We start from the raw sequence: 17778 nt of genomic DNA, 5'->3' as shown, positions 1-17778 counted from the left end.
CATCAATTCTTCGGTGCTCAGCCTTCTTCACAGTCCAACTCTCACATCCTTACATGACCACTGGAAAAACCATAGTCTTGACTAGACGGACCTTTGTTGGCAAAGTAATGTCTCTGCTTTTGAATATGCTATCTAGGTTGGTCATAACTTTCCTTCCAAGGAGTAAGTGTCTTTAATTTCATGGCTGCAGTCACCATCTGTAGTGATTTTGGAGCCCCCAAAAATAAAGTCTGACACTGTTTCCCCACCTACTTCCCATGAAGTGATGGGACCGGATGCCATGATCTTCGTTTTCTGAATGTTGAGCTTTAACCCAACTTTTTCACTCCCCACTTTCACTTTCATCAAGAGGCTTTTGAGTTCCTTTTCACTTTCTGCCATAAGGGTGGTGTCATCTGCATATCTGAGGTTACTGATATTTCTCCTGGCAATCTTGATTCCAGCTTGTGCTTCTTCCAGCCCAGCGTTTCTCATGATGTACTCTGCGTAGAAGTTAAATAAGCAGGGTGACAATATACAGCCTTGACGTAGTCCTTTTCCTATTTGGAACCAGTCTGTTGTTCCATGTCCACTTCTAACTCTTGCTTCCTGACCTGCATACAAATTTCTCAAGAGGCAGATCAGGTGGTCTGGTATTCCCATCTCTTTCAGAATTTTCCACAGTCAATTGTGATCCACACAGTCAAAGGCTTTGGCATAGTCAATAAAGTAGAAATAGATGTTTTTCTGGAACTCCCTTGCTTTTTCCATGATCCAGCAGATGTTGGCAATTTGATCTCTGGTTTCTCTGCCTTTTCTAAAACCAGCTTGAACATCTGCAAGTTCACGGTTCACATATTGCTGAAGCCTGGCTTGGAGAATTTTGAGCATTACTTTACTAGCGTGTGAGATGAGTGTAATTGTGCAGTATTTCGAGCATTCTTTGGCATTGCCGTTCTTTGGGATTGGAATGAAAACTGACCTTTTCCAGTCCTGTGGCCACTGCTGAGTTTTCCCAATTTGCTGGCATATTGAGTGCAGCACTTTCACAGAATCATCTTTCAGGATTTGGAATAGTTCAAGTGGAATTCCATCACCTCCACTAGCTTTGTTTGTAGTGATGCTTTCTAAGGCCCACTTGACTTCATACTCCAGGATGTCTGGCTCTAGGTCAGTGATTACACCATCATGATTATCTGGGGATTGAACATCTTTTTTGTACAGTTCTTCTGTGTATTCTTGCCATCTCTTCTTAATATCTTCTGCTTCTGTTAGGTCCATACCATTTCTGTCCTTTAACAAGCCCATCTTTGCATGAAATGTTCCCTTGGTATCTCTAATTTTCTTGAAGAGATCTCTAGTCTTTCACATTCTGTTGTTTTCCTCTATTTCTTTGCATTGATCGCTGAAGAAGGCTTTCTTATCTCTTCTTGCTATTCTTTGGAACTCTGCATTCAGATGCTTATATCTTTCCTTTTCTCCTTTGCTTTTTGCTTCTTTTCTTTTCACACCTATTTGTAAGGCCTCCCCAGACAGCCATTTTGCTTTTTTGCATCTCTTTTCCATGGGGATGGTCTTGATCCCTGTCTCCTGTACAATGTCATGAACCTCATTTCATAGTGCATCAGGCACTCTATCTATCAGATCTAGGCCCTTAAATCTATTTTTCACTTTCACTGTATAATCATAAGGGATTTGATTTAGGTCTTACCTGAATGGTCTAATGGTTTTCCCTACTTTCTTCAATTTAAGTCTGAATTTGGCAAGAAGGAGTTCATGGTCTGAGCCACAGTCAGCTCCTGGTCTTGTTTTTGCTGACTGTATAGAGCTTCTCCACCTTTGGCTGCAAAGAATATAATCAATCTGATTTTGGTGTTGACCATCTGGTGATGCCCATGTGTAGAGTGTTCTCTTGTGTTGTTGGAAGAGGGTGTTTGCTATGACCAGTGCATTTTCTTGGCAAAACTCTATTAGTCTTTGCCCTGCTTCATTCCATATTCCAAGGCCAAATTTGCCTGTTACTCCAGGTGTTTCTTGACTTCCTACTTTCGCATATAATGAAAGTCCCCTATAATGAAAAGGACATCTTTTTTGGGTGTTACTAGGTCATCAAAATACACTCCAAACTGGTCTCCTTTTGTTTGCCTCCTTCAGTCAAATAATAGGCAAACAGATTGTTTAAATAGGCAAAGGGATTCTACTTAAAAAAACAAATCACTTCTCTCCTCTGCCCCTAAATCCCTAATCTCTCACCATCTCAACTAACTTTGTGTGCTTTGTGTGCTTAGTCACTCATTCATGTCTGACTCCTTGTGACCCTTTGGACTGTAGATCACCAGGCTACTCTGTCCATGGGATATTCCAGGCAAGAATATTGGAGTACGTTGCCATTTCCTTTTCCAGGGGATCTCCCTGACCCAGGGATCGAAACTGCGTCTCTTACATCTCCTGCATTGGCATGCAGGTTCTTTACCCCTAGCACCACCTGGGAAGAGTGTTAGCTAGAGTAAAGGCCAAAACCCTTGTAAGAGTCAACAGAATTTCTCTTGCCCTTGCTATGCAACTCCAGGCACCCTGGCTTGTATTCTCTCCACCCACTGGGCACATGCCCCCTTCAAAGCCCCTGCTCTTCCCTCTGTCTGGAATAGTCTTTCCCCAGATAGCTATAAGGCTTACATCCATATCTCTCCTTGCTGAATGCCACCTTCTCACTGAGGCCTTTCTGCTTCCCCCTCCTAAACATTTCCTATTCTCCTTTGTTTCTCTCCATAATACACATTACTTTCTCATATACTTTAATATTTAGAATGTGATTTTATCTCTGTCTTCTCCAGATAGAATCCAGGTTCCAAAAAGGCAGGATCTTCTTTTTGTTAAATTCCCAGTGATTGAAGCAGCTCCAGGCACATAATATACACATACCTGGAAATCATAGGGTTTGTTTTATCAAGTTATACAATATCTTCATTATTAAGTCAAAATATTTTTATTTCTAATATGATTTAAATTTTTCTAATTCTAAAAATAAACTTTGCATAGGTAAAAAATAATATTTAAAAGAACAGTAACACAACAAATACCAGTGTTCTCACTACATAATTTGAGAAAGAAAAAATCACCATCTCTAAAGCCCTCTGTGTATCCTTCCCTTCATTTTTTATTTTTGCTTTTTGTCTTACAAGATCTTAGTTCCCCAACCAGGGATCAAACCTGAGCCACCTCAGTGAGAGCATTGAGTCCTAACCACTGGACCACCACTGTCTCTCTCTTCAGAGTAACTACCATCTTGATTTTTACATTTATCATTCCCTTGAAGTTTATCCCCTTAAACAATATACTATTTGTCCAGTTTTTATTTCTGTGTTGATGTATATAGCTGCAGTTGAATAATCTTCACTGCTGTATGTGTTTCTTCATGTGAATATACTATAATTTATTCACCCATTCTTTAATTGATTAATGTTGTTTTATTACTGTATTTTTACTGTTACAAACAGTGCAAAGATTTTTGTAGATTATCTCCTGATACCCTAGTACAACAATTCCTCAGTGTATACAACTAGGAATAGAAATGCTTTGTCACTCAGCATGTATATCTTCCCATTTCATCTTTACAAGATTGTGCCAAATTGTTTTCCAAAGTTGTTGTGTTGTTGTTCAGTCACTAAATCATGTCTCTTTGTGACCCTATGGACTACAGCTTGCCAGGCTTCCCTGTCCATCACTATTTCCCTGAGTTTGCCCAAACTCATGTTTGTTGAGTTGGTGATGCCATCCAATCATCTTATCCTCCATTGACCCCTTCTCCCCCTGCCCTCAATCTTTCCCAGCTTCAGGGTGCCACCCTCACCAATAGTGGATGAGTCCCTCTTATCTCATATTCTGTTTGATATTATCAGATTTTTTTTTCAAAAAAAGTCAAAAATTATGCTGTGAGATGGTATCTTGTCATTTTAACTTGCATTTTCCCCAATTATTACAGTGTAATGAGGCTGAGTGTCTTCAAGTCTTTTGCCCATTTTTCTGTTGAGCTATTGCAGTTCTTCATATGTTCTGGAGGTTAATCTTTTATCCATTCTATACACTGAAAATATTTTCATCTATAATTTCATTTGAAGGATTCTTCCAGTCATTTCCTTCAGTTTGCACTTTTGTCTTTTTAAAGACTTTATTCTCTACTCCACAGTCTAAAGAGCTTCTATATGTCTTCCAAATGTTTACAGTTTAAGAGATTTTTTTTTTTTTTAATATGTGTGTGTGTCTTTGCTGCCACACATGGGCTTTCTCTAGTTGTGGCGAGCGGGGGACTACTCTTTGTTGCAGGCTCCGTAGCTCCTGGGTGCTGGAGCAGAGGCTCAGTAGTTGTGGTGCTCCAACTCTGTTGCTCTGAGGCATGTGCGAACTTCCTGCACCAGGGATGAATCAGTGTCCCTTGCACTGCAACATGGGTTCTTAACCAGTGGACCACCAGGGAAGTCCCCAAATGTTTATAGTTTTGCCTTTACTGTTCCTCTGTAATCCACCTAGAACTGAGTGAGGTTGAGTAAGGAAAGGGTCTAATTTCAATTTTTTTCATATACATAATAATTATCCCTGTATAATTTACTGAAAAATCTCTTCTCCCTCCAACTCTCCAAAGACTGATTCTCAGTGCCAGCACTGTCATATATCAAAGTCCTATAAATATGTGGGTCTTTTTGTGGATTCTCTCTTCTGGTTTATTGATTTGTCTATCTCTGTGAAAAAATAAGCCATCTTAATTTACATTTCCCTCAGGAGTGTTTTCCTTTATTTTTGGCGCTTTGCTCTTGCACATACAATTTAGGAGTAATTTTTTGAATTAGGGGAAAAATTAAGACTGTGAGTGTCGTTGCACTGAATCTATATATCAATTGGAAAAAAAAAAAAAGAGAATCATACAATTCTGAATTCTCCTATTCATGAACACGGCATCTTTCATTGTATTTAGTTCTAAGGTTCTAATAGTTTTATAATTTCCTCTACAAAGGTCTTGCAAATACTTTATTAATGTTTGAGAAAATTATATTTCTGATATTCTTATTAATTTCATCTTTCTGAAATTTATATCTTTACATTTTTGTTGCTAAAGTTGAGAAATTCAATTGATTTTTGCATACTGAAATTTGATAAACTCCATTATTTTCTGTAGACTATTGGCTCTTTAATTTGTATATCAATTATTTTCTAAAATGTGTTCATTAGCTATTCTCTTTTGATTTCTAAAGTTTTGGCATTTATATTCCGAATTTTAATTTTTTTTTTTTAAGAATGATGTTTTTGAATTTTTGAAACTTTTGTGGCCTAACATGTCTTCAATTTTTATAAACTTTTCAATGTGTCCTGGAAATAAATGTGTATTCTCTGTGGGGATAGTTCTATACCATCTATACTTCTATACTATCTATCTATCTAAATAGTTCTATACTAGTTATTCCATTTATCAAGGACAATTCTGATTTAACATTCAACTTAATTCAGAATTAACTCTTAGTTAGATAATTCTCAAAAAACCCTAGGAGATAAATATTATCTCCACTTTGCCAAAGGAAGATTCAATGCTTAAAAGAGTTAAATAACTTGTCCAGATTGCCATAGCCGATTTGAACTTTGATCTATTTGTTTACAACTCAAGGCCTCAGGCTAGAAACCTCTGCCATTTTTTATTCCACCTGCTGCTTCATCCTATAATATCTATGTGACACAGTACCTTTTATTTTTTGGTTGTTGTTTAATTTGGCCACTGCATGTCCCCAGCAGTGAAAGCACTGAGTCTTAACCACTGGACAGCTAGGGAATTCCACATGGTGCTTTTTAATTTTACACCGTCAAACCCTCTGTGATCCATCACCTTTCCACTATTTTTAATTTCTCTGAAATCAGTAGTCAAGGAATACCCTGTGATAAGGCCACTGGTAAACAGTGCTGTTACAACATTAAGCCCTTTCATCTATATTACTTCATTTATCAGGATTATACAGAGCAGGCAAGTATTTATTACAGGTTATGAAACTAGTCATCGAAGAGTTCACGTACCACAGTACTTAAATTTCCAGTCAGTAAGTGACACACCTAATTCTTCTGGAAGCCAGAATTGCTTTTATAGTTCTGTGTTTATCAAGATGCTGTTTTTACAGCAAAGTCTATTTGTAAATTACCTTCTATTATACAACAACATCAGACTAGAGGCAGATTCACTGTGGAGAACAGACAGTATTCTCAGGACCGTCATCTAGTTCCATTCCCCTATTTCAAAAGAACTAAAGCCCAAAGTGGTGCTGTGCTTTGCTAAATGGAATATCTAGTATAAGAATTCGGATCCCCCAACTGGTACCATTAACTCAGCCTCTAAGAATATGGCCAATGTGAATGGAATTCCATCAGCTTCTCTGGGGAAAAAAAGGTTATAGAACAAAGGTTGAGCGAACGGCCTCTTTATATCACAGAGCTTCCAACCTTAACTGCCTCAGTGAATTCTCAAAGTACACAGCTGTTAACAAAGATTCCTTCTCATAGCTGGAATCGTGAACGCTATAGTGCTTCCATTACCGCGCTGGAATTGGAAATACTCAGAATGTAACGCGGGAGCCAGTGACAGCAGCTCCCGCCGGCAGAGTAGGTCACTGCGGAAAAAGAAATAGGGTGGAGGAAAGCGGAAAACCACCCAGGGCCAGAGGAAGAAAAGCACAAGGTACAGATTTGTTTCTGCTGGAGAAGGCTGGGGCCGATACCTGTATTGGGCAACCGTCAGCTTGGCCTCGGGCTCGGTCCCAAAGCCGGGCAAGTGCTGGTTTAGGTAGGCGTCCAGAGACCTACAGTCGAACTTGTGCTGGGGCAGCACTTCGATAGTGTTGGGCTCGCGGGAGGCAGCGGTTTCCATGATCTACGCTGCCGCTTCAGACCACAGAGTCACAGAACTCACTAGACTCTTGGGATCCGGTATGTCTAGGAGAACGCTACTCCACGGACAGGGGCGAGTCCGAGACGCCCAGGTGGAGGCGGGCCCGCGGCCCCAGCCAATTACATATCGCCAGGCCGCTGGCCGGCAGCACAGGCCAGCTGTCTCCTGGACTTGGGCTGTACTCAGGAAACGCCAGAAGGGCCTTGTGTGTTCGAATTTAAAGTTTTCAGTCAGCCTCAGAGTTGGAGACCTCAATTCTAAAGAAAGCAAAGTCATGTTAGTCACAAGAGCATATTAGAACGCCGAGGCCTGGTCCGTCTCCAAATTGAAAGCACTGGCAGGCGGAAGACCTACCGGGTCCGGTGCAGAAAAGGGCCCGTCAAGACCTCGAGCCTAGGAATAAAAGATTCTGGGGTTTTTCCTGGCCGCCAGGTTGGAAAGGCAACATCGCAGGCCGCTGGTTCTGGACACTTATGACCCGGGCCCTGGGACTCCCTGGACTCTTAGGCCCTGGCGAAGAGGTGAAGTAGGGGGCTTTTTTTTTTTTTTTGCCTGAGGCGGAGCGTTGACAGCAACGCACCGGAAGTGGCCCGCTGGGAGACCCGCAGGAGCGGCGGAGACGTGTCGGGCAGGGGCGCGCTGGGAGCGCTTCCCCAGGTTTGTGGGCTGGGAAAGCCGCAGCAAGGTGACTCGCCACATAACCCTCTCGGGGCCAGCAGGCCAGCAGCGTGGGGCGGCGACGACGGCGACGGCCGGGGCTGGGAGCGCTGGCGGCCGGGGTCCCAGCCATGGCCGAGTCTGTGGAACGGCTGCAGCAGCGGGTTGAAGAGCTGGAGCGGGAACTGGCCCAGGAGAGAAGTCGCCGCGCCCTGGGGAGCGGCGACGGAGGAGGCGGTCGGGCCCGCATTGAAAAGATGAGCCCCGAGGTGGTGGATTCCAACCCCTACAGGTGACCTGCGTGACGGGTCGGGGCCGGAAGAGGGGCGAGGTCACGGTCTCCAGATAGTCAGAAGTGAGGGGCTTCCCGCCGCTGTCCAGCTGACAGCTCACACCTCCCTTTTCTTCTTCTAGGGTCTTATTTCTAAGCGAGCAAGGACAAGTCTTAGTCCTAGTCAAAAGTTGTTCTTTCTCTTTTTTAAAAAAACTCAACTAAATCAGCCATATGGTGCTGCTCCTGTGCTTGCTGAGGACACGGATCCGGTTTCCTGCCGCCCCTACCTCTTTTAGTCTTCCTCGCTCATCATGAAACTGATAGTAGAAACTTTCAGACTAAGACGCCAGATGTAAAACCTGCTAAGCTAAACTTGGGAGCTTCATAGAGTCTTCTTTGTTTCTTAAATTGGCGTGGTGGAAACAGCTAGATTAACTCTAAAACCTTTGGACTTCACTAGTCCTATCCGCACCTCTCCTTTCTTCATTTCCCAAGATTTTGTTAATTCAGCAGGTTGAATATAGGGTAGTGGTTGAAAGTAGGGTAGTGATGACGGTAGGGACCCTAGGCCCAGAATGGAGTCAAATCTTAGCAACTGAGTAACCTGGTGAGAGTTCTGTACCTTTACTTTCTTGCTTGTAGTATCTCTTTCTGTGGAGTTGTGAAGATTGAAAATACAAGTATATGTAAAGTTCTTAGAGCTTTCGATGCTAGGTATTAACTGAACTTTCACCACCCGGTAAACACTTAGCATGCGTTGTCACTTTTCCTCTTTACTGCAACCCTAGGAGATAGCTACTGTCATTTTATCCCCATTTTATAGGCGAGATAAATTAGGCTTAGAGAGGTGCTGTGACCTGCTTCAGGCCATAAGAGCTAACAGTAGCTAAAAAGGCTTGGACTGCCATTAGATTTGTTTTGTCTCCCCAGTAAAAATAAATAAGCCATTAAGTAGTGTTTCTAAAAACTGGACAGTTTTAGAGTAGGTCAAACAGGAAAGGTATTATTGGTGCTCTTTCCCTTCAAAGAGCAGAAATTTGGATTTTAAAGAAAGGTTTTATTTATGACATAAAGCCTCAGTAAAAGTCTTAAGATGCATATATATGTGTGTGTGTGTGTGTATATATATATATATATATATGTATGTATGTATATATATATGACTTCCCTGGTGGCTCAGATGGTAAAGCATTGGCCTACAGTGCAGGAGCCCTGGGTTCAATCTCTGGGTTGGGAAGATCTCCTGGAGAAGGAAATGGCACCCCACTCCAGTATTCATGCCTTGAAAATCCCATGGACAGAGGAGCCTGTAGGCTACAGTCCATGGGGTCGCAAAGAGTCAGACACGACTGAGCGACTTCACTTCATATATATTGCAACATAAAATGCAGACACAGTATTTAGGCACAAAGCTGTTAATTACAATATTATTTGTCATAGAAAACCTGACCAAAATTATAATTGTTCTGTAATTACAGAAGAGTTTATTTTAATCTACATTAAAGTAAATCATGCTGGATTCTTGCTTTTCTCTCATTTATCTTACTACATTAAAAAAATTTGTTTGGTTTTCTTTCAGTTTTGAGATATAATTGACGATAGTGCATGTATTTTACTTGGCACATGTGAAAGGTTTACCATCTCATTAATCAGAATAAGTAGAAACTATTCCATTTGGCTTCTCTCCTGGCTCAGATGGTAAAGAATCTGCCTACAATGCAGGAGACCCAGCTTTGATCCCTGTGGTGGGGGGAAGATCCCCTGGAGAAGGGAATGGTTACCCACTCCAGTATTCTTGCTTGCAGAATTCCATGGACAGAAGAGCCTAGTGGGGTACAGTCCACGAGGTGACAGAGTCAGACATGACTGAGCGTTAGTCACTTTCATTCCATTTGGCATGCTTAAACATTTTTGTATTTTAAAAATGAAAATTTTGAAATGCTCCCTCTGAGAAAAGCAAAGGAATGTGAATCATATATTTAGAATCATCTTTCAGACATCATTTTAACGTGAGACAATTACTTGACATTGTAATAACCACAAATCTTTCAGTACTCAAATTTAAACATTTAGTATTTTCTATCTTATTTGTACCATTTTGTCTTTATTAAAACTGCTACTTTGGAGATGGCAGTTGACACCCAAAGCTCTGTACTAGTACATGGAAACTTGATAAGGTCAATCTTATTTTTTGAATTGTTGTACATTCAGCACATATTTAGTGTGCACCTTTTCATTTCCAGCCTTCCTGAATAATGTTATTTACCATTTATTATTTGCACAGACACTGGGAATACAAAGACATGGTCATTTCCCTCCAGCGGTTACCAGATAAGTGTGAGATACAAAGATAAACTTGGGATTACAGTATGAGTGGTAAGAATTATGATAAAGCACAGCACATGATTATCAGAAAAATGTAGAGGGATTTGTAGGTATTCTACATTATTTTAATTGCATTGAGTGACATTTTGAAATACAAAGTTCCTGACCCTCAAAAGACCTTTTGCTTTAATTTGGGAGAGTCAATGGTTGTAGAATAATGATCAACACAAGTAACTGTAAAATTGTGTGTTAAGGGATATAATTAGAAGCATGTTAACTAAATGAAAAGGTGAGCAGAGTCTTTAAAATTAGAAAACCTGGTTTTAAATACTAGCTCCAAAATCCAGCTCTGAATAATTGTTTGCCATTTAACTGATCTTGGGCAAGTTGATTAACCTGAATCTGCCCTCCCTTCCCCCACCTGGCCCCATTTATAAAAGGAGGTTGTGATGCATTCTTTTTTTTAAGGAAACTTTATTTTAAAATTTCATTTTAAAGTTGCAGAGAATAAGACTATAATATAAGTACAAAGCTAGACAAATATTTCTATGGACTAGGATAGAAAGTCTGGTAAAAGACTCATATGCTGCTGCTGCTAAGTCGCTTCAGTTGTGTCCGACTCTTAGTGACACCAATATGGTCAACTGATTTTTAACTAAGTTACCAAAGCAATTTATGGAGAGGATTGTTTTTGCAACAAGTGTTGCTGGACCAATTGGATGTTGTTGTTGTTTAGTTGCTAAGTCCCATCCAACTCTTTTGTGACCCAAGGGACTGTAGCTTGCCACGTTCCATGGGCCTTCCCAGGCAAGAATGCTTGAGTGGGTTACCATTTCCTTCTCCAGCAATGCATTCTTCTCAGGGTTATTTATAAAGATTAAAGACAGCATCAAGGTAAAGAGGCAGATTGATCACAGACGTATATCACTGTCTACCCAATCTCACTGAAATGAAAGTAAAGGAATAATTTTTAAAAAGGAATAAATCACCACTGGGAAAAAAAAGAGTTTCTGTTAATAATTGGGGGATGGGTGAGTCTCTGTACTTAAATGATTATAGTAAAACAGTTTTAGAAACTAGAAAGAGACAGATGACTGATAGATGATCCTGATTTAAAGGATCCGATAAATTCACTCTAAAGCCTGCAACCCGACTCATACAATAGAATTCTCTCAAAGCTCAAGAACAGGCATAAGTCTTTCAAGAAGGGCTTAAGGTAGGACTAAACAAGATGGCTGAAAATCTGTTGAAGAAGCAACCCAAGTTCATTGTTTCACTTTGAGTAGCGAGGCAAATGCCTCTTCTCTGTCAGGAGAGACTACTAGAGATTTACTCATTAGAGAGTAAAATAGAGTATTTCTATTAATAATTAAAGCAAGTCTTCATGCCTGAAGGGAGGGAATTAACTAAATGTTTACATACTGAATGCTAGGACTCCCAGCCTTGCTTCTCCATTTAACACCCCAAAACTGATCAGCTTAAAGACTTTTCAGTGTGGAAATTGAAAGATTCTTCTGTAGGGAATCTGAGAGTGCCAAGAAGAAAGACTGAAAGACACTGACATTGTGGATTTCTCAACTACTAAACAGCCCAGCCAGATCACGCTATGCTGCTGCTGCTGCTGTTGCTAAGTCGCTTCAGTCGTGTCTGACTCTGTGCGACCCCATAGACAGCAGCCCACCAGGCTCCGCCATCCCTGGGGTTCTCCAGGCAAGAACACTGGAGTGGTTTGCCATTTCCTTCTCCAATGCATGAAAGTGAAAAGCGAAAGTGAAGTTGCTCAGTCGTGTCCGACTCTTCACGACCCCATGGGCTGCAGCCTACCAGGCTCCTCCAGGCAAGAGTACTGGAGTGGGTTGCCATTGCCTTCTCCGAGATTACGCTGTAGTGAATCCCAAAGTCAAATAAACAGCGCCCACATCCTTGCCTTTATTAGTGTCTGACTTTTAAATATGAGCAGAAAGGATGAGAGAAGCTCCTAATGTGAAAGGAAGAAAACAAAATTAATAGACTATATAAGGGGACTGCAACCCCAACATTATCATTAATATCTTCAGAAAGATATATGTATAAATGAAATAGGACAGAGTACTACAAAAAGAATCATTCTTGCAAATGGAGAATGATAACAAAAGTGAAAATCTCAATAAAAGAAAATAACATTGTAAGAAATCCAGAGAACAGTGGAAAACTAAATGGAAAATAGAGGAAAGACATTACAAATAGAAGACTAGTCCAAGTGGTCCAACTTCCCAATAATAGGAGCTCCAGAAAGTTCAGGAAAAACCAACCAACCAACCAAAGAAGTCACCACATTCTTCAAGGAAATTTTCCAGAACTTAAACGTTTCTGATTGGAAAGAGTCCAATAAGTACTCAGCACAATTGATGAGAATAGTTTCACTCTAAGGCACATTTTGAAGTTTCAGAAACTAGAAATCATGTTAGAAATTTTGAAGGAAAATTGTTTCTAATGTAAAATTATATATCTAGTTAAACTATCAACTAAGAGTGTGTGTGTGTCTGTGTGTGTATAGGTATCAGATCAGATCAGATCAGTCACTCAGTCGTGTCCTACTCCTTGTGACCCCATGAATCGCAGCACGCCAGGCTTCCCTGTCCATCACCAACTCCTGGAGTTCACTCAGACTCATGTCCATCGAGTCAGTGATGCCATCCAGCCATCTCATCCTCTGTCATCCCCTTCTCCTCCTGCCCCCAATCCCTCCCAGCATCAGAGTCTTTTCCAATGAGTCAACTGTTCGCATAAGATGGCCAAAGTACTGGAGTTTCAGCTTTAGCATCATTCCTTCCAAAGAAATCCCAGGGCTGATCTCCTTCAGAATGGACTGGTTGGAACTCCTTGCAGTCCAAGGGACTCTCAAGAGTCTTCTCCAACACCACAGTTCAAAAGCATCAATTCTTCGGCGCTCAGCCTTCTTTACAGTCCAACTCTCACATCCATACATGACCACAGGAAAAACCATAGCCTTGACTAAACGAACCTTTGTTGGCAAAGTATAGCTTTCAACAATTATATACACTTCAGTTTGTCATTTTATAATATATTTCTAAGAATAGAATTTTGATAAAACGTTTTTAAGAAATTTGGTAAAGAACATTTCAGACATACAAGCTCTCAAAATTTACCTTCCAAAATTTACCCTTTACAAAGCTTTGGGAATATGTTCTTCCAACCATAACAAGAGAATAAATTAAGTAATCTACAGTAAAGGTTCTCAAACTTTAGTGTGCATCACAATCACTTGGGGAGCTTATTGAAACACGATTGTTAGGCCTCCCATCCAAAGTTTGATTGGCTTGGTGACTGAAGAAGGTAACAGACTAGCAGTAACTAGATATCTAAAGTACCTCTTAGAGTCCTTGGAATAAAGGTGTTTACTAAAAGACTTACCATTGTGGGCAGAGGCAACAAGTGAATATAATTCCAGTCATGAGGTTATTCTGATATTAAATATTAAATCTGAATCAAACATTAAATATTTACATAAACTAATAAGCATGGGAAAATGCTGAAATTTCACTTTGACCCATTCTCGTCTGGAAACTTAACATTTCAGTCAATAGGTCTCAATCTTCACTGCACGTTAGAATGAATGTATGAGGAACTTTAAAAAAAATCTTATTGCACAGGCTCTGTCTTGGAGGATATTCGGGCATGCATGCTTTTTAAAATTGCTGAGGTGATTTAGTTTCATCTGGTAAAAATTAACTGAAAGATTTCTCCTCCCACCCCACTCCCCTCACTGTTTGTTCTCTTAAAGTTTATTTTCTGTGATGATGTATGTCACTATTAATTAAAAGACTGTAAACTTTAAAACTTTTTTTTTACCCCTACTCCCCTCACTGTTTCTTCTCTTGCAGTTTATTTTCTGTGATGATGTATGTTTACCTATGTCACTATTAATTAAAAGACTGTAAACTTTAAAACACTGTTTTTCCTTTTTTTTAAGCCGCCTGATGGCTTTGAAACGAATGGGAATTGTGAGCGACTATGAGGTATGATAAACTCTTCCAAATTTTTGAAGATGGTTTCAGTAAATGAAAATAATTTTCAATGACATTTTCAGTGAAGAATTATTAACCAACACATATATAATTTTGCATTTTACAGAAAATCCGTACCTTTACTGTAGCAATAGTAGGTGTTGGTGGAGTTGGCAGTGTGACTGCTGAAATGCTGACACGATGTGGCATTGGTAAGGTAAAAGCATTTCTCATTTTCTGTCGTATTTGGAACCCATTCACTTGTGGAGTAAATAAGGTACAAATAAGGATTTTTTTCCTCCTTATTAATGGCATATTGATTTGTGGTGTATTCATTCAGATTGTTTTTTCTACCCCAGTTAAGACATAAACCCACCCAAGAGGAAACTAATATTGCTGCTGATTAAATAAGGACTATCTGATTGTGTTCAGGAACTTTTTTGTTCGGGATAATGTATAAACAATTTGGACTTAAGTGTTTTGATTAAAGAAGTTTAGGAAAGAAGGCTGTTAAATTGAAAAAGTGTGTTGTGAAACACTGAAACATCCCCCAAAATTTTTTTTAAAACTTGTTTTTTACAAGACAAACTAGAAAGCATGTGCCTTTCTTACTCTTGAAATTGAACTGCTGAATGCTCCAGATTTTTTTTAACCCAGGCATTTTTCTTTTTTGCCCTAAGTTTTCTTGGTCCTGCCCTGTGAGGCTCGTGAGATCTTAGTTCCCTTACCATGGATTGAACTCTGAGGCCATGGCATTGAAAGCCCCAAGTCCTAACCACTGGAGCACCAGGAAGTTCCATACTTTTTTATAAAATTGATTTAGATTGTGATTGTGAGAAGGAAGGAGAAGTTGACTTTATACCAGAAATCAGTGTACCAATCTTATATTTATAAATCTAAAGTCCATGATGTCAGATAGATAGTGGGTGAATATAAAAGTTTTCCACAATTGTATATCATTTTGATAAACTTTGTGGGAAAATGCTTGCTTTATCAATGCTCTTTAATATATTGGTCCATTCCATGCCCCAGATTCTTAAAGTGGTTTCAAAATTGGCACTTATTTATCAATACAGAAAAGACACCACCAAAGTACTAAAAATGTTTATTAACATTTTAATATCTTTCAATAGGTTTATAAATGCCTGTCAACAATTGCTTATAGCTGACATTCCCTAGTTGATTGACCAAGGGTGGTAGAGATCATGAAGATTTGTGGGTCTTTGGTTTGAGTGTGCACTGGAGTCACTTGGAAGGCTTATTGAAACATAGATTACTGAACTCTAACCCAGTGGTTTTGATTCTGTAGGTTGCAGATGGACTGAAGAATTTCTAACAAGTTCCCAGGTGGCTCTGATGATATTCCAGTGACTGTGCTTTAAGAACTGCTTATTCAGTCTGGTCCCAGCATCACCTGGGAGCTTGTTAGAATCAAAGATTCCCAGGTCCCACTCAAGACATGCTGAATCAGAATCTGTATTTTAACACAAACTCCTGATGATATTGTTGTAGTTAGAATCACCTGGGATGTTCAAAAAAATTTCTTATGTCCAGACTGCACCCCATAATAGGTAATCAGAACCTCTGGGAATAAGACCCACACATCTGTATTTTTATTTTTATTTTATTTTATTTTTTTTACATCTGTATTTTTAAATACAGTGATTCCAAGTGCACTCAAGTTTGTAAGCTAAGAATCTGCATAGATAAGTTTCAGAACTCTTTCTTCAATGTATAAAACAGAAACAAGAAGCTATTTCATGTGGTTAAGTAGGGAAATGGAGGATTGGAGATCCAGAGCCCACTTCTTATCCCTGAAAATTTCCTGAGTTCCTGGGGTACCCTGGATAACCAGATCTAGATCAACTGCCTTATTTTACAAATGAGGATACAGACCTAAACAGTTAAAGTGACTTACCCAGAATCAGAGCTAATTATTGACAGTTACAACTCACACCTCCTGTCCTCAAATTTAGGATTTCCTACAATTTACTCATATAGCTATGAGGCTGAAACTCAAACTTAATACTTGGCCTGACCTAATAAATACTGTCTGAATGAGCTTAAATAAACCAAATTTTGGAGAGACTAAGTAGGGTTAGAAACTTATAGAGAATATAAGTGATGTCTTTTCTAGCAAGATATTAAGGGCTGGATTAACTTTCTTTAGTTTCTGTATTGAGAAGAAGAACATCCCATTTTTGTTTTTGTTGTTAGATTTGGAACACTGAGAATTGTATGACAAAGTCACAGAATTTTAGATAAAGAAGTGACTTTGGCAACTGTAGCAAAGTATATCACTTTTACACTGCTTTGAATTATTCCATAGGTCTAGAGGCTCAATTTTTTTTTTTTTTTGGTTCTTTTTTCCTTCACTCTGGATAAATTGCATTGCTGTGCGCTCAAGTTCATTGATCCTCTTTTTCCCCTGCCATGTCTAGTCTACTCTGAGTCTCATCCAATAAAAGTTTAATTTTATATAGTCAAAAAAAAGAAAGGACTTTGGATATCTTTGAGTTCAACCTGCTCTTACTGATAGGAAATGGACCTTTTGGCCATTTTAAAGTTGGGTGAACAGGTTTGACAAATGCTATCATGCCTAAATATATAGCAGGAAATATAAATTAACTGCTTAATCATTCTGTTTGGAATAATGTTTGAGCCATGTCGTGAGTATATTTAGTTCCATATTCATGAAAGGCATTGTATTATACCATGGTTTTAAGTTACAGCATTTTTTTATCTTATTTAAAATTTTCATTTATCTAATGGGTTGTTGGCTTTGAGCCAATAATTGGAATGAAATAAGATTTTGGCACAGTTTGTAAAAATTGTCATGAAATGGAATGAACATTAATTTTTGAGATAATCATTTAGAGGGGCAGTACAGCAGAGAATGCCTCAGTTTGAATCCCATATTCACTACATATTAGCTGAGTGGCTTTTGGGCAAGTGCCCTAGTTGTCTTATTTCTAAAATGAGGAGAGTACCTATATTCTTACTGCATGTGATCCTTAAATGAGTTAATATATGACATCTAGTTTTTCAAAGTTAGTTAATATTATTACTGTTAAAGAGTTAAACCCATCAGATTTTAACTAGCCGACTAGTTCGTTATTTTTTTTTCTTTTTTGGTACACTTTTCATCAGATTACCACTATTTTCATTTTAGTTGCTACTCTTTGACTATGACAAGGTGGAACTGGCCAATATGAATAGACTTTTCTTCCAACCTCATCAAGCAGGATTAAGTAAAGTTCAAGCAGCAGAACATACTTTGAGGTAAATGGAATAGCAGTTGAAGGCACTGCAATTGGTGAAATCTTCCTGTATGTATTTAGTCACTTAACTTATAAATGGAACTGAATTTTCCTGTATAAAAATGCAGGTTTCACTTATGCATAAAGATATGGGTTGGCAGCCTTTTTCTCTATAAGCTAGATAGTAAATATTTTAGGCTTGGAGAGCCATATGGTCTTTGTCAAAACTGCTCAACTATACAGTTGTAGTACCTATAGGCAATATAAAAGTAAATGAGCAAAACTGTGCTCCAATAAAACTTTATTTATGGAATCTAAAATTTAAATTTCTTATAATTTTCACATCATGAAATATTA

General features: G+C 39.1%; 2 protein-coding genes across 3 annotated transcripts in view; one reads left to right on the top strand and one right to left on the bottom strand.

Moving 5' to 3' along the window:
* The window catches only part of ACAD11 (acyl-CoA dehydrogenase family, member 11), a 119577-nt gene extending 112128 nt beyond the window's left edge, over positions 1-7449 (bottom strand). For both annotated transcript variants that reach the window (XM_010839574.1, XM_010839575.1), the window contains exon 1: positions 6729-7449. In XM_010839574.1, the coding sequence (XP_010837876.1) occupies positions 6729-6877 (149 nt within the window). In that variant the 5' untranslated portion in view covers positions 6878-7449. The remainder of the gene's footprint in view (positions 1-6728) is intronic.
* Positions 7450-7469: 20 nt separating this feature from the next.
* Positions 7470-17778, top strand: part of UBA5 (ubiquitin-like modifier activating enzyme 5) — a 33483-nt gene continuing 23174 nt past the window's right edge. Inside the window, exons 1-4 of the mRNA XM_010839576.1 lie at positions 7470-7847; positions 14128-14173; positions 14289-14378; positions 17334-17443. Of these exons, the coding sequence (XP_010837878.1) occupies positions 7687-7847; positions 14128-14173; positions 14289-14378; positions 17334-17443 (407 nt within the window). The 5' untranslated portion in view covers positions 7470-7686. The remainder of the gene's footprint in view (positions 7848-14127; positions 14174-14288; positions 14379-17333; positions 17444-17778) is intronic.

The sequence above is a fragment of the Bison bison genome, unplaced genomic scaffold (assembly GCF_000754665.1).
Source record: "Bison bison bison isolate TAMUID 2011002044 unplaced genomic scaffold, Bison_UMD1.0 scf7180017864119, whole genome shotgun sequence".
Lineage (NCBI taxonomy): Eukaryota > Metazoa > Chordata > Mammalia > Artiodactyla > Bovidae > Bison > Bison bison.
This window is presented reverse-complemented; position numbering and strand designations above follow the sequence as displayed.